The sequence below is a fragment of the Pelodiscus sinensis genome, chromosome 15 (genome assembly GCF_049634645.1).
Source record: "Pelodiscus sinensis isolate JC-2024 chromosome 15, ASM4963464v1, whole genome shotgun sequence".
NCBI classification, from domain to species: Eukaryota; Metazoa; Chordata; order Testudines; family Trionychidae; genus Pelodiscus; species Pelodiscus sinensis.
In genome coordinates, this window is record NC_134725.1 from 11496463 (window position 1) to 11519794 (window position 23332).

Below are 23332 nucleotides of genomic sequence, written 5' to 3' on the forward strand. Positions count from 1 at the left end.
GCTGAAGATGGGCATCTCATTTCTCATGCTGTCTGCTCAGTCAAAAATGGAGCTGGTGCATTGAGTGGGGGAAGAGGGGTTGCTTATAGGAAGAAAGACACTGGGACAAAAAATCCAGAGAGACTGGCCAGCAGGATAACTATGGATTCTGCTGTGACAGACATGGGATGGCTCCTTCCCCACTCTGGCATGATAAATGCAGAAGTGGGGGCCAGCAAGTGTACCCCAAAGCCTTATCTACCAGGCTTTGGTATAAAACTTCCCCCAAAATCTTAAAAACCTAGATCTTGGGAATAAAACTTCCGCTGCCACCACCCAAATGTTGATAAAGAAATCAGGGGGAAGATCATTTGGGAAATCTCACCCCTAAGATAAAAATCAAGGCACACAATTAACCACTGCCAGGTTAATAAAAAGAAAAGAAAGAACTTTTATTATTACAACAATATTCCTGTTGCAAACATAATGACTAGATAGGGAGGTAACAAAATATACTCATGGAGAAACTCTATGGGCCTAGAACTTAGTTACAAAGAAAAGCCAAAACATCTTTTAAGCAGTGCCAGATCTCAGATCCCATACCCAACCCTTAAAACAATAAAGCCTAATGAAACTACCTAAACTTTACCCTACTTACAGAAAATGAAGAATGGTGTCTTAGAGAGAGAGAGAGAGAGAGAGAGAGAGACATGCTTGTCCCTCTCTGTAGCTGCAGAGAACTCTCTCACACACAGACACAAGGGAGAAAGGAACAAACCCAAATTCCTTTGTCCCCGTTTGAAAGTCCCACCTACATTCCTACTGGTCACTCCACCTGGCTAGGTGTAGTTAACCCTTTAATCCCCAGGCTGCTGGCTAACCCTCATAATCATGACAGACCCACTACCATAATGTCATATGTTAGGGATGCAAGACATCACTAAGACTGCTGCTAGCCGGAGGTGGTCAATTCCCAAAGCTTCCTGGGTCTATAGACTCTATGCTAGGGAAGATGCCTCAGATATTAGATGTCGTCCATCCACTGCTGTTTTCTGGATACATGCTCACTCTATGTATTCTCTGTATGTCCTCAGGGTGAGCTATAACTGCAGCTGAGTGTGCACTGCTGGAGAAAATAGAGTTAATATAAATGCTCCCTGAAATTGGGGAGCAAGGTCTGATGAGAAGCAACCTCATCTTACAGGGTCTTGGCAGGCTACCGGGTAGCTATACCGCACAATTCATTCATTGCCAGCTAACCTTGTGATATTTTTGACCCTCAGCTGGAAGAGAATTGTCAAATCCCATTTCCTTTTCATGTTGCCAGCCTTTCATGTGCTTTAACCCCTTGGGTTTTGTTTTGTTTTTTAAAATTTTCCCTCTAAGGCCCGTTCCTTAGCTAGATGGAAGCATGACAGTTTTAGGCAGTAATGGCCTAAAGAAAAGTGATAAGTAAGAGGGATAAGTGATGTAGAAGATGGAAGTTGTTTCACAAAAGATTTAGAAATCTGGCGTCATTCTGCACCCAAATGAAACCTAACATTTTTAAAATTCTCCATGAAGGAACATACTGAAAAAAATAATTTTGAGGCAATTAAAATATTAAGATTTTAACTTTTTAAAATTTTAAATAACATGATATAAACATAACTTTAAAAAAAAGTAAAAGAAAAAACCTGAAACACTTCTTTCTGGAAGTGCTGAAACAGGGTATTTTGAAGTTGTCAGAATGTCTTTTCTGGTTTTCCTGTAAAACAAAATTCCAATACTGTATAAATTCTCCATGTTAGTCAAATGTGTTTTGATTTTGATGGAACCATGCATTCGGACAGAATATGGTTCTGTTGCAGTTTCACTCAATGAACTGCTTAGAAATAGTCTTAAAGGATGTTGTAATTCTTGTCTCTGGGTGGTTACATTTGTTTTTGGGCCTTGATGTCCTATTTCTCAGATGACTGACCTGCTTGTAGTTGAGAACCCACTACAGCAGGGACAGTCAACATTTTCTGTGTGGGTGTGATATAGTGTCAGCACCTTGCTGGTCGCTATGCTTGGGCTATGGGTGCCCCCGACTGGCCGGTGTCCGGAGCACTTCCCAGTAGGTGGGCTGCCTAAGCCCCAACCGGTCTGACCGGTTGAGGGCAGCGAGGGAACTAGGAAGTGAGTATTGGGGGAAGGGGCAGTCTGGGGCTGGAATCATGAAGGAACCTGTCTATGGAGGGGGCTGGAAAGTAGGGCCCACGGACCCCATCTCGAGGGATCTGAGGCATCCTGGCCCAGACTCCTGTAGACGCATCACATCTATGCTGTGTTGTATCCAAGAGAAGCAATAAACCCTCTCTGTTCTACTGGCTGGTGGAGTCTGTTCTTGCTGCTGCGAGGCTGCAGGCTCGGAGGAACCCCAAGACGTCATCACAGTGGGTTCATATAATCAGGTACATTTTATTGTATAGGTTGTCCCCTTTCAGCACAGATGTTTTGCCAGCAGACAGCATTCCAGATAGGCTGCTGTATCTAAGAAGGGAGCACTACATGCTGGGCTCTATCCAGATGTAAAATGCTGTTCTGTGTCAATGACTTTCATGTGCTGTCTGATGTGTTCAAGGTACTGCGTGCAGCCTCCTGCAAGCCTGCAAGCCATGTCCTGTAGTAATATGGGTGAACTGCTTGGCGACCTGGATTCTATTCCAGACTCTGCTATTGGTTCACCAAGTGGCTTTGAACAAATGACTTGACTTCTTGGTGCCTCCATTTCCCCATTTCCCTGTTTATAGAGTTCTTTGAATCATAAAACTCTATAAAAATACATCGTAGCAGCATCCTTGATTTGCCAGAGAGAGGGAAAAACTGGAGCACACGCTAATTTAGTGTGATATGGCTTAACTAGGGGCTTGAATTATATCTCGGGAACCTATGGCTGCTCCTACTGAGGTCCATGGCAAAGCTTTTATTTACTAAAGTGAAACCCAGCTTTAGCCCTGGGGCTGGTACAGCTCCTGGTGATTCATGGACACTTGAGAATATGCAAGGTCTTGGTTTCCCTGGAAACAACATTGGAATACTTCACATGAGCATTCAGATCTCCTAGGACCCTATGGGAAGCGAAGAGGATAACCAAAAGCGGAAACTTTCTTGGGTAAGTTGAACCATTGCCTGTAAAGAGAAGAGCAGACGTGGGCAGCCAGCTGCTACTGTTCAGGCAACCTGCATTTGTTTTGCTTGCAGTCGGATGACTGGGCTGCTGCCAGGAAAATGTACAGCCAGCAAGTCATAAGGCACCAGTAATGAAACGAAACATAGCATCTCATGAACGTAAATAGAACTTCATGTAGTAATACCAACCCAAATTTTAAGGTAGGTGGAGATGCTGACAGGAGGCCGCAAGATCACAGCACCCAGAAATTCGTGTTCCAGCAGGATGAAGCATATATTTATTGGCTGTCCCCACAAGAATAAAGAGCTTGACTGATTCTCAAGGAGAGTTTCTTTACTGATGCGGTGTAGCCGTGATGTGACTTTTGTAGTGTAGGTTCTGCCTCTTTATTTCTGCAAGGAGCCTTCTCTTTAAAGAAGGGTCTCTCTCTCTCTCTCTCTCTCTGGAGACCTTACTTTAGTCCTTTCTTGTTTGCTGGCTTGCTTAATCTATAATAAGACATTCATACTGATCGTATCTTGTGGCTACTCTTTGTGTCTGGAAAGCCAGCTGGGAAGAAGATTCTATTATGCACTTTCTGAGCCTAATCACACCCTGACCGATGAGCTTGGGTGTTCTGTAAAGGCTTTACAGTTTGGCTTCATGTCTGGTATTCCTTTAACACCCTCTGTAGTGAAGTGCATGTTCAGAACCTATTCAGTATACCCTTACCAAAGGTTTCATTGCTCTGGGAAGCATGGGTTTGCCTCTTTCTGTTGGTGAGTAAAGCACTTTGGAGTCCTTTGGGTAATGCACATTGTTATTCTCTAACGTCTGACATTGGTTAGCCCCTAGGTAATGGTGGAAAAAGGCTTGGGTGCATTGTGCTGTGTGCAGTGGAGTGTGCCAGCTCCTTCTGAGCCTGAAATGTTCCCTGCAGCAGGAACTGCCACCTGACAATGGGGAAAACCCAGAGCAAGAATGAAGGAGAGTCACTTACAAACTACATTTTGACCCATCTCCATTGGTGGTGATGGGTGATCCAGAGGAAAGCTTAAGGCAATGCCAAAAGGCTAGGTGAGAGGGGAAAATAAGCCTGTTTCTTGTCTCTAGCCCAGAACAGTGCCTGCACACATTTTCTTGCTCCTTCTCCTGCATCCATAGCTCCTTTCTTGGCTTGTGCTGGCACAGATGCCTATACCCAAAATGTGCTTTTCACCCTCTGGGACAAGTGCACGCACAGAGGGGTTTTGCTGAATTCCGCTCATTCCTAGCAGCATTCTCACCTTCTGGTTACTGCTCTAGACGTTGCTCACAACATCAGTGCAAAAACATTAGACTTCCGAGCTCTTACTGGTTCATCCAAGTAGGCTGCCAGGAACTAGAGCAGCTATCTCTCCTGTCTATTCCAAGTAAATTTGAGACTCTCTACTGCCAAGCAAACTCAGCAGACTGAAATAGGTTAAGGAACTGGGACTCAAAAGAACTAAGTGTAGTGAAATCAATGGCAAAACTTCCCTTGACTTTGTTGGGGTAGCTTTTCGGTCCTGGGCTGTATCCTCAGCTCTGCCACTGACTTGCTGCGTGTTCTTAGGCAAGTACCTTGACTTTCCTGTACCTCTGTTTCCCCTCCTGCATCCTGAATGACTTAGTTCTAATGAAGTAAGGATGTAACATAGACCTCGCATAAATGTCTATACAGTGCCTGGTACAGGGATGAGCTGTAAGCCGCATGCAATTCACCAGGGTTAGCCCCTGGTGGGCCAGGCCATTGGTGCTTTATTTACCTGCCCATCTATGGCACAGCTGCTTGCAGCATCTATTGGCTGGAGATGGCTATTCCTGGCCAATGGGTGCTGAGGGAAGTGGCACAGAAAGGGATGCTGTTTCCTACAGCTCCCATTGGCCAGGAGCAGCAATCTGCGGCCAATGGGAGCTGTAAATGGTCGAACCTGTGGATGTGCAGGTAAATAAAGTGCCAGCAACCTACCAGGGGCTAACTCTGAAGAACTGCATCTGGCCCACTGGTTGCTTATTGCCCACCCTGGCCTAGTACAATGGGGGCTCAGTCTCGGTTGGTACCTCATTGGTGCTAATCAGGGCTGCCCAGTGAGCGATGGAGGAGAACAAAAGGAGTAGTTTGTCCTAGGACCCCTATTTGAAAGGATCCACTCTCTGAATTTGATGGGAGGATAGCCTGGCCAAACCTGAGTTGTGCTGCGAACCTGTGTGCCGGGTTGCAGTGATGCCCAGCCCTGCAAGGATAGGTGGAGCCCCTGTGGGGTGAATACAGAATGTGCTTACTCCCCAGTGCTCCCCCTTTCCCCCAGACCTCTGCGCTAATTGGTTTTGCGCCCTAGATTTCTTGATTTCCGTGGACAGTGTTCTTTTTAAAACCCTTCATTTCCATGGTAATATTTTGTTAGCAGGGAGCTCTCCATTTTGGATTTTGTCCTGCTCCTTCCCTCAGCAATAACCTTCGTGTGGTCTTGGTGCAACAGGCATACAAGTAAGTAATAACTGCAGCCTCAAAGGCATCAAAAAGAATAAGGCTCAATTATGCCAACAGAGAATAAAAGGAAGGATGGTCCAGTCTGGGACTCAGATGAGCTGGGCTTGATTCTTGACTTAGCCCTTGACTCCTGGAATGAATCACTTAGCTTTTTGTGCCTCAGTTGTCCATCTGTACAATGGGGATAATAGCCTTGTTCTATCTCATGGGGGAGGTTGAGAGAGTGTTGGGATATTACAGTATTAGGGAGCCATATGTTACACTGTCCCAGCACCGTGCACAGTCAAAGCACTGTCCCATCTCTGAAGAGCTGTTGCATTCTGTTCCTGTGATGTCACTGTGGGTTTAGTTCTTTTGCCCCGCCCCTGAGAGGTGTATGGTGTGGCACAATGGGTAATTTGAGGCTCAGAAGTGGGGCCTCAGCCTGGCAGGCAGGTGTGGGGACCACACAATGCAGAACATTCACAACGAGTTTGATGCATGCTTATTTTTCATGTTGCACCTAGACATTATTTTACAGCTCTCTCTGACTTTGAATGGAACAGATTAAGGTTGGGTAAGGTTATGTATTTTATTTAATCAAAGCCCTTTCACATGCTCATAAAAGCAGGGTTAGGAAAAGAACAGTTTCTTCTTTGTAGAGATGACAGATGGGAATTTCAATTAAAAATCCAACCTCTATCGGGTCTGAGTCCTGTTGGAAATATGAAGTGGAAGCTTTCACCTAAAGGCTACCTAGTGTTTAGAAAAAGGCCCTGGGAAATGGTGTAACATCTTGGCTGCCAGAGGGCTCATACTTTATTCCATAAATGAACTGGAAAGTTCTGGACTGGTTGGGGGGGAAGGGGGAGAAATAAGCTGAAAGCTGTTGTATCTTCTTTATACTGAAAGCCACATGCCTGGGAAAGACCTCATGAAAGTTAAATTGCTATGGGCATTTCTCTACTTTTTACACTACAAGTGTCTTTGTGATCAGGGCACCTATTCACATTGATGTTTTGAGTGCCCTGATCCTGATTAGGAGCCTGATCGAAAGCCCACTTAAGTCAAAGGTTTGGCTGTTACATAGAGCAGTTGCATGAGGTAGAGTTGCAACAGGAGTTGTTTTTCAGTGCTTGATGTTGTCTGGGAATAAAGATTCCACCTACGTAGAAAGAAAAGAATTGACAGTGTGGATTAGAACAATAGTCCATTTAGTCTAGTCAATTATAAAGCTGTAACACAGGCAACTAAATAATGGCATTCTTATGGAAGAAGTGTCTTCTCAACCCTGGGCAATAAACTGTTGGTTTATGTCCTAAATCAGATTGGGGAACCTAAGGCTGGAGGCTTTGGCCTCTGCTCTCCCAGCATTGGAGACTGGCGCTGGCGTTCTAGCTCCATGCTCCCTTCCTCCCACGGGGCTGTAGCACCTGTGCTGGGAGGAATCCCAAGCCTCGCAGGCGGGAGTCAGGAAAGCCAGAGTTGGATCTGATCCAGGGGCTCTGCCTCGTGGTGGAAGAAGAGGCTCCATGCCCTGCCACTGCCCTTCCCTCAGCTGGTACAGTAAAGTTCTGCTTGGAGGCTTGTCCCCACAAAATCTACTAGTCTGGGCCTATGGCTCTGCTGTGCTTCTCAGTCTAGGGCCATGTCAGTGAGGGTTTCTGTTTTTGTTTTGTTTTTTGTTTTGAGGATTTATTTGTTTGTTCGTTTGTTTTGCTTCTCACTTGTATGCAGCTCCTGACTGATTTTCCTGTGGGTCAGCAGCCCCGACTCAAAAAAGGTTCACCACCCCTGTCCTAAAACATGAGTACTGATATAATTCATGATTTTTTTCCTCCTAGCTTGTTTGACTGGATTGTATTTTTATAACTCCTATAAATATCTAATTCCTTATTTCTTTGCTTTAGTATTCATATTGCAGTAGCCTTTAGGCATCTTATTGGAGCCTACTAAATAATTACGTCAAATGATGTCTTGTGGCGGTAAGTTCCACAGGTCGATTCTGCATTGTGGTGGGTTTTTTGTTTTGTTTTGTTTTTTAAACAAAAAACAGTATTGCTCAGTGTTGCTCTTCAGCTAAATTTGATCCAGTACAAGTGACAATTGCAATGTTCTTTCTTATAGTACTTCTTTCTTAGCACATTAACCCGCCAACCCTAGAAACATGAGTAATTTTACATGTGTGAGTAGTCTACTTTAGTGGAATTCATTGTGTAAAGTCTCTTATGTACACAAGTGTGTGTAATCCAGCTCTCAAAGCATCACATTCACTTCCCTGGAGAATCTTGTCAGTTTGTTGCATCCCACTTATCAAAAGCAACAAAGATCCCCTCCCCCCCCATCGCTCCCCCCCGTAACCCAAATAGAGCTGTTGTAAAATAACCATCGTCAATGCTAGATTCTGTCCCCATTCCTTCCAATTCTGTTAGTAAACTAGGGCCCCTTAATTTGCTTTGATGCATTTGTATTTTAAGGAACACTTCAGTTATGCTCTTTGTTCTTATGCTGCTGGACAGCATCGGGTAGCGGACATGGGTATAACTAAAGTGTGGCTAAAGGTTCTCTGCTCTGTATTGGCTCAAAGGTGGTTGGTGTTGTGGGGGGCTAGCACTCTGCATATTGAATTCGGGGGGGGAGGGTTAGGAACACAACCTTCTGCAAAGGTGTAACCTGGATGATTCTCTCTTCACTACCTTGGCCTAGCGAGGACTTTATAATGATACTCATGGTTTGCTGTGGAGTTAGCATAAGCTGATTGCAGTGTGGGGAAGGAGTCATCCCTCCTCATACAAAACTCTTGCAAGTTTTCTCTCCTGTGGGAAGCTGTCCAGGGACAGTCCTGTATCTAAGCGATTGGCAGGGGTTAGCAACAATTGCATGCTGGGAGCACACAACACACACACATTCCATGTGAGGTTTTTTTTATGGCAGAGCCATTGAAAGATCCAAAGAACAAGCATCCTGGAAGTGAACTGACTAATATTCACCCATTCTCAGTTTCAGGGAAGTGGACAGTAAGTCCCAGAAACCCGTTCAAGCCGGGATGGAAAATGATAGAGTTTTTAATGACCTGGGAGGGAAGAGCGACACGCCCATCGTCCTGAACAACCCCTACTCGGAAAAAGAGCAGGTAGGTACCTGTGTCCCAGTGCTGGTGGCTGCTCTCCTGGGTGGAGATTTGGGGGGAAGGGAAGGAGTGTAGAAGCATAAGATTGGCTGTAATCCACTTGTAATGGCTGCCCAGCGTGGGAAGGGAGCCGGACCAGGCAGCTAAAGACAGCCTTGGGAGTAGGACTTCCTTTAAAGCGGCGAGAAAGGGACACTTTCCAAAGCGAAAAACGGGTCACTATGCAAATGAAGAAGTCTGGGAAATTCACTGTCACTGCCACTCAGTTGAGTAACTTCCCAAAATTAAGGGCTGCACAGTGTGAGTCTGACTTCCTACCCTGTTCTGGGCCAGGAACTATTAGCAGGCAGGCACTTTTTGATGCAGTACATATAAAGTATTTTTCTTTCATACCTATATTGATCATCTCCAGCCCTATGATTCTATGAGCTCCTGTACTCTGGGCTGGCATCAGACCATGCTTGCCAGCCCAGGTCTTATTCATATTTTAAAGTCCATTGTTTACATTCCAGTAGTACCGATTAGAAAAGATGTAAACTAGCTGTGATCTTCATTATCGGCACTGGGAGGTGAAATGACTTGCTACAGTCACATAGGGGTACGTGGCAAAGTTAGGAACATCACTCCTAGCCCTCCAGTGCCTTTACTAGGGAATTCTTCCTAGATTAGCCTTCTGTGCTGCTCTGTTCATACTACACCAGTTCTCCATTGGCTGGTGCACTCCCCGCTCGCTGAGAACCTAACCCTGAAAGTGCTGCACATCTTTCACCAAGTGACAAGTGCCCTTCGCTCCCAGTCAAAGTGACGAGGAGGCAGGGGTACTCGGTTAACTCTCCGCTGAGCCCTTAGTGTAGTGAAGTGTTGTGGTGCAAGCAGGCATCATGGTGGACAATGATTTAGAAATGTGGTATTTCCTTGTGCCTCCAGGAAACGAGGGGCCCCAGGCAACCTTTCTAAACATCTCAACCTATTCCTGGAGTTTCAGCTTCTGGGAGTGCCTGCCAGCACTGCATGATAATGGGTTGGGTTCTTATTCTGTCACATCTGCTATGATCTTTCTAAGGGCAAGATCCACTCAGAGTTCCTCAATAAAGATTTTTAAAAATAGACTGTAAGGGCTTTCAAATGTTTGTTTCAACAACAGCATTAAAAAAATAAACCATCCCAGCACACAATCCATGGGGGCATGCACACAGGAAACCCAGCTCTTAACTCAGATTCAGGGGCTGGTTTTGACCGAGGAAAGCCAGACAGTTCAGAGTAAAGTGTGGAAATCTGTCTTATCTTCACCCAAATGCAGCCCCATATTGCAGATGATCTGGTTCTCATCACTGTGTCGCTGATCTTGCCATATGTGCTGTCATATTTAGGCACAAGGAAGTGAGTCCAAGAAGCATGACACACCTCACTTAGCTGCCGGTTACGTCCCTATTGAAACCTGAATCTTTTGGCTTAGTTAATAGGATCGGTAGATGTTGTGACTCCGCTCTCAGCCAAGTATAGGTTACTGCATTGGTCCTTTTTGCTGGTGCCTGTAAGCACAGTCTTTCTGTTTTCTTTGCTAAGCTCTTTGCATGGGTCTGTGACTATAAGCACTTTATAACCTTCTGTGTTGAGAGCTTAATTTCTCTCCATGTTAGCGCTGCTAAAATCCCCAGTCTTAAGCTGCTATTAAACTCATTTTTTTTCCCACTAGATGTGCAGGCTTCCCTTTTATCCTTCTCATCCCTATCATTATACATCCTCCTCTACAGGATGTATAACTCCACTGCAGTTTTGGTCTTACTGCTTCCATATCTCCTCTCCCCCTCTGCTGCAGTCAGCCATAGAACTTCCGCTTTGCCAAGCAAGGCTGTTCTTTGTGGGTTTGGGCCAGGAGAGGTCGCATCTGCATGTGTCCTGTGCACCTTACACTTGGCTCCCTGCCACTCAAATCCTCACCAATATGGGGTAATTGGGAACTAAAAGAGGATCAATTAACTAGTGGAGCTGCAGCTGAATGGCTGTTTAGAGGGGGAAGCAACCCCAACCCATGGAAGAAGATAAACGGAGAGGAAGGAAGCTCTGGAAAGAGGGATTGAGAGCAAAACTGGCTGCTACTTGTATTACCCCTTTCTCCTCCCAGATCAGAGGGCAAGCTGACTGGGACCTGTATATCCATACTACAGGCTTCCAGAACGCTACAAGGAAGCACGGTGGTGGTGAATATAACCTGAACTGAGAATGGTCTGTTTCCAAAAGGTGACAGACTCATAAAGGACCACTCCATGACACAACCACACACCTGCATGTTATGCACTTCCCTGACTTTTACCCTGCCCGCAGCCTGTGCTCAAAATCTTCCTCGCAGCCATATTGCTTTCCAATCAGAAACAGATGCTTCTTTGGGGCCTGCCAAGATCCCAGCTTTTATTTGGATGGTCAGTGTGGGGCACAGGCAAGACACGGTGCAGTGCTTGGACTGTAGGGTGTCTTGGGGACCAGGGCTGCGAATGCCACTGAGCATAGCCCTTGCTATCATGAGAAATTCCTCTAAGCTCAGCAGGAAGTGCTGTGAATTGGCACCATGCTCTATAGCTCTGGCCACACGGGGACCCCAGTCTGCCCCACAGAAAGGCTGGGATGTTTGCACCATTCTTTTTTTAAAGCTTGATTGGATTGACTAGCTCGTCAAGCCCGTGAATGCTCATTGCCCTATACAGGCATTTGAATCTCGAAGTGGAGTGGAGTGTGGCTCCAATATCTGACATTTGTGCAGACATGCAATTCCTTCTCGGCATCATTCCAAGACAAAAGGCATCAGAGCCCAGTCCAAGGCCCACCAAAGATGCCCCACTAACTTCACAGGGCCGGGTTCTTTGTTGCAATTCTCTTGAGTCAATGCTGGATGAAGAACAAAAGTTGGATTCGAGCTTCCAGGGCTGCAGAGCCCAAGAATAGTGTAAAATAAATACGTATTCAGCGTACGAGTCTCTGGAAGAATGAACTGATCTTTAACCTGGTTGTACTTGGAGGCAACATTCAGTTCTAGCCAGCCTATTGCAGAGACAAAATAGTGGGCCTGATGAACTACAATCATGCCCAGTCATTGACACCCTCATCAGGTTAGTGCAAAGAGGTTAGAAGATGCTACCAAGTCTCAATTCTGCATTTGCTGACGCCAATGGTGGCAGGTGCCTAGGATCTGTGCAGAAACAGGAGGATTCTGGAGCTGCTGGGGGCACTTCAGCTGCTGACTCGGCTCCTAGCTACCTGAAGTCATGTCACAATCTCAGTGCCCTGGGTAGCCAGGGAATAAGAACAGTCCAGCCAGACCCTCTCTCTCCTTAGGCCTGGCTGTGCCCTAGAACTACCCCTTCTCAGTCCACCCTGAAATGCCTTTTGCACGAGGGCTTCTGCAGGGCCAGATTAACTCTTCTGGGGACCCAGGACTAGTAGATTTTGTGGGGACCCTCCGAGGCTCTGGAGCAGTTTGGTTCAGTGTGCAGGAGGCAGTTGCTGGGGCATGTGCTGAGGTTGGAGGTGCAGAGAGCCTGAGCAGAGCTAGCCCAAGGCAGAGCATGCAAAGGCTTTAGCCCAGCACCTTGAGCTGTAGCCCCTAAAAAAAACCTTTATAATCTGTCCCTAATCCTCTCTACAGTGGAGAAGGGAAAGGTTGCAGACATGCCGGGCGTTCTCTGACATGCCTGCACTACAGCCCTTTTGTTCACCCCGATAATCTCCTCTGTTTTTTCCACACACCCAAGCAAACCCACTCCTCGGGGCTGGATTGCATTCTCACAAACAGGTGTAATAACTGCAGAAAGAGCACTCATCTGCACCCTTCATACTTATGGTAAGATGCTCTGTGGTAAAAAGGCTCTTGCATAATGCATGTGTGCTCCTGACGGCTACATTTATCTCTCCATTTGTCCCTCTCCTGAGTTGTTGATATCACTGCTACCTAATCAGAACATAAAAGGTTCTAATATAACCTCCCTGACACAATCCTAGATAATGTTCGGTTTCAGGCATGCATTAGAGAGGCTGAGTAGAGAGGAAACATGCACTTTGCATACTTCTGCTGGTCATCAGTTTTGTTATTGTCGCACTGCACACAAGTGCCGATCCAAGCAATATAGCCTCTCTTGGGTGCTATCTCCCAAAGCCATTAAAGGACACATCCTGCCCTGTTCAGCATGGCATAATGAATCTCTGCCTCTGTCTTTTCCAGCAGGGAAAGTAACAACATTTCTTACAGGTACTGTCCTAATGCCACCTAGGTTCCTACCAGCTCTTTTAAATAGCCCCTGCTAGCTTTTGCCACAGCTCAGCCAGCTCTTGCCGGAGCTGTGTACCAAAGCGCACCCACTTACTTTCACCTCTGGACTTTTCACATATGCTTTCCCACTGCATCTAAAATGCTCATATTCACACTCTCACGCTTTCTCTCCTCCAAGTACTTTGCTAACCTCACAGTATGACCCAAGGGAAAACACCAAACACAACAGAGTATTTCAGGCTTGAACATCTGGATACAAATTTCAAATAACTAAAAGTTCATGAAGTGTTTGGCAGCAGTTTTCTCATTTAGCCCTTTCTAAAGATAGGAACATTTCTATAACTGGCTTCATAATGCTTCCTGAGCATGTGGGGTCTTTAGCTCCATGGCTCTAGGTTAAAGAGCTACTATCCACAAAGCATGAATTTCACAGCAATGCATAAGATCTTTGCTGCAATTTGTTATGTCTGGTGGGAGTGGAAAGTTAATTTTGGGAGGTTTGATCCCCGGGCATTCAAAAATCAGGCCTTCTAAAGCCATGCGGTGGGCTTAAAAATGTCAAGATTTCAAAAATGATAAATATTGGGGCTCTTTTGATCTGCCCCAAAGTTTTGAGCCTCTAGGGTTCAACTTTTCAAATGGTTTTCTGCAACCAGGAGGGCTAGAGACATACTTTAAAACAATGACTGCACAGAGCCTCATTAATCACATAGCTCCAGGAGCTGAGGCGTACACACACAGCCCAGCAGCGTACGAGCAGGGGTAGTGAAAAACTCTGGAGCATCCTTCCCTACCCTTACACATGTGCGTGGAGGAAAGTACTGGAGGCTGTGCCTGATCCTGTTGTCACTGAAATGAGTGACAAAATCCTCATTTTCTAGGGGAAAAAACACTTGTCAAAGATTTTTGTGAAACCACCACTGCCCGGCAGCTTTTTTCACTAGTACAGCATAGTCATGGGGTTGCTGCTACCTAGCCTGCCAAAGGAACCCTGGCCATGCATGGCCACTCTTGCAGATGCTGCAAAGTGCTTTCTGAGCATTCCTAAACAAGATGTGTGGGCAGCTTTAGCTCTGCTGTTCTCTGGCAGGGCCGTAACAAGGGTGAGGCGAGTGAGGCACTTGCCTCAGGCGCACAGCTGAGGGGGCGCAGAAAAATAATATTGAAAACTAATTATTTTAGGACAGTGCCGATTCCTTCCCCCGCCCGTTAGCATCGGCCGGCCTGCAGTTTACATGTCATGCTGCATGTTGCCACTCCGTGATCCAACAGTCACCAGCCCTGGCAGCTGCCCAGTATGTCAGCTGCTTCCGAGAGGTGCAGGAGGCCAGGCACTGGCTCAGCTGCACCGAGCACCACCTTAAGGTGCCCTACCGCAGTTACCAGGTGTGGGCCCAGGGGAGAAGGGGCTCAGATTGCCCTGCACGGGGCAGAGGTGCAGGGGGTGAGGGAGGATGTCAGGCTAGAAGCCAGGATTCCTGGGTCTTGTCTCACGTCTGCCAGGAGAGTGGCTCTAGGTCTTAGGGGTATGTGATTAGAGCTGGGAGGTTGGGAGCTACGATCTCTGGGTTCTATGGGTCGGGGTCCAGGCCCTTAGCCTGTTGGAGTCATGGTTTCCCCTCCAAAAACTGGAGCCCATGCTGCTGAGCCATCTGTGCCAAGTGCTTTGAATGCTACGCAAACCAAGGGGACAAGGCAGTTAGTGTGGCTTCTTGCGAAAGAAGTTTTAGGAAACTAAAACGAATTAAGAACTATCTTCAAGCATCCATGGGTCAGAAGAGATGATCGAATATGTCCAACTTATCAATAGGACAAGAGGTAGCAAATAATATTAATTTCAACACAATTATTGATGAGTTTGCCTCATTAAAAGTGTGCAAATTACAATTATAAACAAATACCTAATTGTACCTGACATGTTGATATTTTATAATTATATGTGTATGTGTATTATTGATTGTTTATGCAGCTCTCGTAACTAGAATAAATAAACCTTGTATTATTATTATTAATATTAATATTTAATTATTAATTATTAGTATTATTATGTATTTTCCCTTTTCTATAAAACAACTACTATGAATATATACACTGGAGGGGGCGCAATTTTATATTCTTGCCACAGGCACAAAATTTACGGCACTGTTCTCTGTTAAATGCTGATGTTCCTCTTGAGAGCAGATTCCTGTTCACCTGGAGCAAAGTGGCCTAGTGGGACATTCGGGGCAGATGCTTCCCTCATTTGTGATAGCGTGAAGCTGGAGTTGTTCCATTGAGAACAGTGAGGTTGGCTTTGGATTTTCATCCAGGTGACTGAGAGCAGAATTCTGCATAATGCAATGAAATGCAAAGTGTGCTGGGGGGCTGGTGGACAACGGGAGCTCTCGTTCTAATTCCTGCTGCAGCTTTAAGAGTGGATGTGCTGGAATATCTGATTCTGTGTCTTCCCTGGTGAGTTTAAGGACATAAGCCCTTTTCTTACGGTGTTACATTGATGGCTGGGGTCCTTCACCAGTTATCTCCACAGCTATCAGGCTGTCAAATGTGTCCAGCAAGTGACTGCCTCTGAAAAACAAAGGCAGTTTCCTTGTCTGCGTCTTAATGTGGAAGGGAGGAAAAATTAGATCTAGGAGAAACATGTGAGCCTGAACTGATGAGAAACTTGAAAAGGTTTTCTAATAACATCAGATTAAAATATTCAGTCTACATGTTCTTCCTGTGGGTTCCATCATTTTCCTTCCTGAGGCTATGTCTACACTCGCAGCTTCTTGTGCAAGAACATCTTGCGCAAGGGTTCTTGTGCAAGAAGTCTTGCGCAAGAAAATGTACATACTGCCATGTGCCACTGTGCTTTTGCGCAAGAGCTCCCATGGCAGTGTGGACACTCTCTTGCGTAAGAAAGCTCCAACGGCCATTTTAGTCATAGGGCTTTCTTGCACAAGAAATCCCTGCCGAGCGTCAACACTGCCCTCTTGCACAAGAGCTCCTGCACAAGAGGGCTTACACCTGTTAAAAAAGAGCGTAGCTCTTGTGCAAGAAGCCCTCTCTTACCATGCCGTACTGTACATTTACTTGCGCAAGAGCGGGCGGGCAGTGTAAACGCTCTGCGGATTCTTGCGCAAGAACGGCCATACTTGCGCAAGAAGCCACGAGTGTAGACATAGCCTGACTGTGCTCATCAGCAAAGCTAGTTGTGTTGAAACATGGGCTTCCTTCAGCACGTCATTCCCTCCTTTCCCCCACCCATTCAGCCCTTCAATGAGGTCACAGTGCCAAACCTGTGCCATCACCGCCATTTCGTGGTGTGTAGTGGTGTCTTGAGCCCAGGATTACAATGTTCCTACAGGATCCTAGAGGAGCATCAATTATCTGCATTGATGGTAAAAAGAACATAGACAAACACAGAGCTGTTATTGGTTTGTTTTTTTAAATCTTGGTATAAATTAGCCCTGGTCTACACTACAGCAAAAGGGTGCCAAGGCATCCTATGTCAACCTAACTCTGTAAGTATTGTACACTGAAATGTCATTCCCATCAGCATAACTCACCCAATATGCTGACTTAATAATTGTACCTCCACTTGGACTGATGTCGTGAGTTCGACGCAGTGTCAAACATTGTGTTGCTTACATTAACATTACATTGCTTATGTCTGAAAGCTGCTGGATCTTCCATGGCCAGTAAATTGGCCTCTCCATGCCCCATGCTGACAGTTAAATCAATACAAACACTTCTGATGAGGACCTGCACAGGAGACACAAGGAGCATAGCAGGGACACGCACAAGCAGTTGTTGTATCATACAAGCAAGGTAGTAACACACTTCCACAGGCCTTTATTTAACAAAGGTGAAACCTCTTTACAAAGCTGCTGCTGCTCCCCTCTGTAGCTCTCACTCAGGCCTGGCCCGTCTCCTCCCCCCTCCTTCCTGTTTCCTGTGCTTCCAGACTCCCAACAGCCAGTGCTCCCAATTCTAATAATTACTAGCAGCATCTAAAACACCACAGCAATCTAATGACTGCAGCGACTGTGTGTTGTCCAATCTTGGATTGATGCAATTCTGAAGCGTAGACGTAGCCTCAGAGGTGGACCTGAACCACAAGGTCTCAGAGGGGTTGCCATGTTAGTCTGTAACTTTAAAAACAGTGAGCTGTCCTGTGGTACCTTAGTGACTAACCAAAACATATAGTATCATGAACTGTTGTGGGCAAAACTCTTTTCTTTCTTTGCCCGCAAATGCTCATGATACTACAGGCAGTCCCCGGGTTACGTACAAGATAGGGACTGTAGGTTTGTTCTTAAGTTGAATTTGTATGTAAGTCGGAACTGGTACATATTGTAGGGGAAACTCTAGCCAAATATTTCTCCAGAGCTCAGTTTTATTCTCCCACACCGCACTTCCCTCAGTCCTTTATTCTCAAGCTGAGGTGTCTGCTGAGAAAAGCCGCTCCGCGTCTCCCTGGTCTGCTGGGGGGGTGCTAGCTTCGCGTCTCCCTGGTCTGCTGGGGGGAAGCAGCTAGTGTGGAGTTGCCTCACCCCGTTTGTAAGTAGGGATCCGATGTAAGTCGGATCCATGTAACCCGGGGACTGCCTGTATATATTTTTGTTAGTTTCTATGATGTTCCAGGACCACTAGTTGTTTCTGAACCACAGGTCCCTTGTCTGGACTCAGATCCACGTTTCTCCAAACTTTAGGCAGTTCAGAGCTATTTGACAGAGATGGGCTTGAGACACCAAGCTTTGTTCTGGCTCCAAACTTCCCCAAAACTAGAGTGGCTTTGGATAGGATGCCCCAGTTTGGGACCAGATCACTTCTCCATAAAACACCCAACCAGGTCTTAGTAATGCTGAGGAATGACACTTCATTCTATTCCAAGATGGGATCTCACCCTCTCCAGCAGCAATCTGGTGCAGAGCTTATTGCATCTTTTTGGAGTTTGTCTCCTGAAACCAACATCCTCTGAAATACACTAAAACTATTTTTTCCCCAGTGTCACTACAGGATCTCTGTAGGCCATGTGAATTCATTGAGATGTCAGTACTTGAACAATGAGGCTCTTCTCTCCAAGATCCTGGCTTGGTATACACCTACATATAACGTCAGAGTGTGCTGGGATTGGGGGTGAGATGAGAGTGGTCCACCTACACATAATTCAGAAGTCCTTTCACTTTCTCCTTATGCTTCTCATTAGTCCCACATTTCTACAGCAAAAAGGGGGCACTGCTTTCTGTTAATTTCCTTCAAGTAATTGTCAGACGTTAATGCACCCTTTCTTGGAGTAGTCAAGCCACTGGCAATGGCTTTGGTGCACTTACAACTATGGGAGACAGTGCACTAGAGAATGTAATGTAGGAAGAAAATCCTGCAATGACGGGAATGGACAAAATGATCTAAACAGTAATTTCCATCTTTAATTTCTATGACTTTTTGCTCTTTCAAGGTCAGGCTGTTTCTGAACAGGGTTAACTTTGCAGCTAGAGACAGAGTAACTTATTGATTGTGGGCAAATATTCACTAGGGCCTATGTCAAGGCCATCTAATTCTTAGGCGCAGGCCTCCATAAGGGAAGATATAATCCAAGAGTCACCAGCTGTTGCCCCCTACACTTCTCCTCTAACTGATCAGCGGGCAATAGTCTAACACAACACCATTTTTCTCTCCTCCAGCCACCATCATCTGGTCGACAGTCCCCAACTAAGAGCTTGGTGAATGGAAGCCCTTCTAAGTGCCCACGGTTTGCCAAGGTCAAGAACTGGGAGACTGGTTCAGTGCTTCACGATACCTTACATCTCCAGACAGCCATGGTGAGTGGGTCTGAGTGCAGATCAGTGTCTCTGAGCCTGATTGAACTGGGAGAATTAAAGTTGTTTGGATACACTGAGCCCCATCGTGTATGCTGCCAAGGTGTCTTCAGTGAGCTGCTCCGTCTTGGATGAATGAATCAAAGAGAGGCAATTGAGCTCTTTTGAAATGTCACCTGCTAGTGCAGCATAAGGGCAGGTTATCTCAGAGTTCTCTGTCCTTGGCAATAGCAGTAAACAAGATGGCTTGTTAGGTAGACTTCTTGGCTGATGTGTTGTAGATTCTGCAGGGAAATGTTGCAGAGGTGCTTATCCCTAGAGCTGGGGAAGGTAAAGTTTAAGGCAGTGTTTCTCAACCTTTTTTCTAATAAATTACCCCTTTTTCAAAAAAAAAAATTATAAGGACCCCCCAGTACCTACAGTTTTCAGACACACAAACATTTTTCTACCATTGCAACATAATTGTTTAAACAACTTAACCGTAGTTGGGTTGGCAATGAAATGTTTGGGTGTAAAAAGTACAAAAATAATAAAGCGCTCTAAAACTTAAAACCAAAATTCAGTTTTCTCCAAATTTCAGTTGTGTTGACGTACCCTCCAGACTTCTCTCGAGTATCCCTAAGGGTACTTGTACCACTGGTTGAGAAACACTGGTTTAAGGGACGTAAGACATGGAGGTGGGCATTGGAACAAAGGTGTTTGCCTACTGCTGGCAAAAAGGAGGACACAGATGCTGGGGATAAGAGCTTGTTCCCTCCGTGAATGGCATGGAGACCAACTTGGGGGAGAGCAGGCAAACATAGCACTAGAACAAAGATTGAGGTTGGATTCATGAATCTCACTTGTCTGAACCACAGTGGTAGGCCAGGCACGGTGAGGGACCTCCCTGAGTTACATGCCTGAGCTCAGTGCCTTCACACCCCCACCTCCCCAAAAATGCACACACGAAAGCAAACACACTGGGAATGCCAGTACTTATGGCAGACCCATTTCATCAGCATTTGTGCAGCCTACCTCATTGGCCACGCCAGCATACGCAGTGGTGCACCCAGTAATCTAAGGTCATATGTGGCCCTTCCATCCTTGCAGGCCAGTGCGTGTACAGAGCAGATCTGCATGGGCTCCATAATGACGCCCACCCAGCATATCCGGAAGCCAGAAGACACCCGGACAAAAGAGCAGCTGCTCTCCCTGGCTAAGGACTTCTTTGATCAATACTACTCTTCCATAAAGAGGCAAGTCATCTGGCACTCACAGGTGGTGCTGCTAGGGGGCTGTTAACATGAGTTACATGATGCAATAAAATACCTTTGACTTGTTACCATCAACGCTGGATGCCAATTCAGATATGGTGGTTTCTTAAGCTGTCATAGATAAGAAGGAAAGTCCTCTCGTAAGTTAAGTGGTCAAAAGACAGGAAACAAAGGGTCAAAATAAATGGTCAGTCTTCAAAATAGAGAAAGGTAACTAGTGGTGTCCTACAGGGGTCCATACCGAGGCCAATCCTATTCAACATACTCATAAACGCTCTGCAGAAAGGGGTGAAAAATGAAGTGGGAAAGTTTGCAGAGGATACAAAATGGCTCGAGACAGTTACATTCAAAGCAGGCTGTGAAGAGAATCCCACAAAACTAAGTGGCTGGGCAAGCAAATGGCAAATGACTTTTAATGTTGATAAATGCAAAGTAATGCATATTGGAAAAAATAATCTCAACTACGCATACAAAATGATGTGGACTAATTTAGTTATAGTCACTCGAGAGAGATCTTGGAGTCATTGTGGATAGTTCTCTGAAAACATCCACTCAGTGTGCAGAGGCAGTCAAAAAAGCAAATAGCATGTTAGGAATCATTAAAAAGGGGATAGAGACTAAGACAGAGAACATCTTACAGTCTCAATATAAAACCACGGTTCACCCACAGCTTGAATACTACATACAGATGTGGTTGCCTCTTCTAAAAAAAAGATATATTGGCATTAGAACAGGTTCAGAAAAGGGCAAAAAATGATTAGGGATTTGGAACAGGTTCCATATGAAGAGGGATTAAAAAGACTGGGACTTTTCAGCTTAGAAAAGATGCAACTAAGGGGGGGACATAGTAGAGGTCTATAAAATCATGACTGGTTTGGAGAATGTAAATAGGAAAAGTTATTTACTTGTTTCCATAACACAAGCACTAGGCATCATGAAATGAAATTAATAGATCGGAGGTTTAAAACAAACAAAAGGGAAGTTTTTCTTCACATAGTGCACAGTCAACCCGTGGAACTCCTTGCTAGAGGATGTTGTACAGGGCAGGACTATCACAAGGTTCAAAAAAGAATTAAATAAATTCATGGAGGTTAGGTCCATCAGTGACTATTAGCCAGGATGATCAGGAACTAGCCTCTGTTTGTCTGAAGCTGGGAATGGGCAACAGAAGATAGATCACTTGATGATTCCCTGTTCTATTCATTTCCTCTGGGGCACCTGGCATTGGCCGCTGTTGGCAGACAGGATCCTTGGCTAGATGGACCTTTGGTCTGACCCAGTACAGCCGTTCTTATGTTTTTATATGGTTTGAGTAAACTGCAGAGCTCAAGGTTAGCCAATAGTCATGGCTAGCTCTGTATGGACTAGATGAACATGGACCCAGGGGCCATGTTGTTTAAAATCTGTGCTCCCCTCAAAAGAATATAGGATGGCAGATGTGCATTTATGGGTTCATAAATGTGCTACTGTGTGTCGGACAGCCTTGTGCTGGCTGTGGTCTGCATGAGTGCTCAGTGTGTGAGAATCTGGCTAGGAACACAAACAGGTGTACATGCACACAAGCATGTGCTCTGCCTGGAGACTCTCATGCACACGGGCAGCCACAGAGAATCCCCTGCACGGAATTCTATCCTGCAATATAGCACCTCCAGAATTTTACCCGGGGCTCCACAATTATCATGCCTGGTCCAGCATTACCTCCAGCTGGCATGTGCATGTGTGTACATATACCGGGACCAGGCAGGTAACTTGAGCACACACAGTGCCTCACACTCCCATCCGGAGTCGGTCACTTCTCCTTTCTCCACCCTCATAGGTTTGGCTCCAAGGCCCACGTGGAGCGGCTGGAAGAGGTGACCAAGGAAATTGAAGCCACAGACAGCTACCAGCTCCGGGACACAGAGCTGATCTATGGCGCAAAGCATGCCTGGCGCAATGCATCTCGCTGCGTAGGCAGGATTCAGTGGTCCAAGCTACAGGTAAGAAGCAAATTGCTCTTAAAAGGGTTAGTGAGCATGGACTGTGAAGCAAGGGAGACAAAATTGTTTCCCTGGATGCTAAGGCTACAGTGACTCACACGTGTGACTGGTCAGTAAATGTAAGGATCATCCCATCCTTTGGGGCTTGTTTGGGGGCTCTGAGGAGGAAAGAGCATTGGAAGAGAAGGTGTTCAGGGGGTGGGGGGGGGGGGGGTTGCATAGATGGTGAGGATATGTCAGCATTTGAAACTGCAAAGACGACTTAGGAGGTCACACTGTCATCTTCCAAAATGTCCTAGGCTCCTACTTGCCACCTGCTACTTTAGAAACTGTAACCCTGCTGTGGATGGAAGCCACACAGAAATCTCTGGTGAAGTCAAAGGAGCTATACCAGGGTTACATATGGTCCGTATGCCAACTCACACACGTCAGTCAGTCAAGCCAAAACTGATGAACTATTCATGGAGCAGCTTCAAACAGGGTATCGGCAGGGATCTAGGTGGCCAAGGTGCTCTCACACAATGGGAAGCCTCCTGTTTCTTTTCTTTTCATCGGGAGGAGCACTTGGCCATGAAAAGGAAAGGACTAGCTATTGCCAAGCCTAGTGCAGGAAGCTATTCCCAAGAGTGGCTGCACAACTCTGCCAAGGGAGGTCAGTCCTAGCTTACCTTCCTTTCTACCACGCTACGGCCCCTCCATCCTGGCTTCAATCCCTGCTCTTCCTGCTCTGGCTCACACTGCAGGCGACTGTCAGAACCAGAGGTGATGTGGGTTTTGGTTTGCTGGACATGTCTGTTGCTATATCACTCTGGGGACTGCAGTAGGCTGAGAGCTTTGAACTAGTGTCAGTCCTGAATCTAGCTCCCCAAAATGGACAGGGTTCTGGTACTAGGCACTGAGATACTTCAGTGAGAGGGAACATGCAGGTGTTAGACTCTGCATCCAGTGAGCTAGAGCCTCGCCTCTAATATGGCATCAGCACCAAGGGCTTTCCAGCGTGCGGGGCCTGCTCTGGAGGAGACATGCACTTGTTTGAGAGAGTTCTGCAGACAATCCCTGTCGACTCTTTCAGGTGTTTGATGCCCGAGACTGCACCACAGCCCATGGGATGTTCAATTACATCTGCAACCACATCAAATATGCCACCAACAAAGGCAACCTCAGGTGAGTCCTCTGGGCCCCGGGAGGGAGCCCTGGGTCCCAGTCCCAGGGTCTGTGAACTTTTATGTGTTTGGCTTGGAGTTTGCTCTCTCCCACTCAGCTAGCCCGAGAACCTCTGAGCTGCCCTTAGATGGGGACTCAGGG

General features: G+C 46.1%; 1 protein-coding gene across 11 annotated transcripts in view; it reads left to right on the top strand.

The window, feature by feature from the left end:
• NOS1 (nitric oxide synthase 1) overlaps positions 1-23332 on the top strand; it is a 175391-nt gene that overhangs the window by 102712 nt on the left and 49347 nt on the right. For 9 of the 11 annotated variants that reach the window (XM_075898163.1, XM_075898161.1, XM_075898160.1 and 6 more), the window contains 5 exons: positions 8604-8736; positions 18661-18798; positions 19885-20030; positions 21865-22027; positions 23100-23191. In XM_075898163.1, the coding sequence (XP_075754278.1) occupies positions 8604-8736; positions 18661-18798; positions 19885-20030; positions 21865-22027; positions 23100-23191 (672 nt within the window). Of the gene's footprint in view, positions 1-5926; positions 6181-7513; positions 7589-8603; positions 8737-18660; positions 18799-19884; positions 20031-21864; positions 22028-23099; positions 23192-23332 lie in introns of those variants that run through there. The other 2 variants (XM_075898168.1, XM_075898167.1) reach the window with 2 other exon arrangements.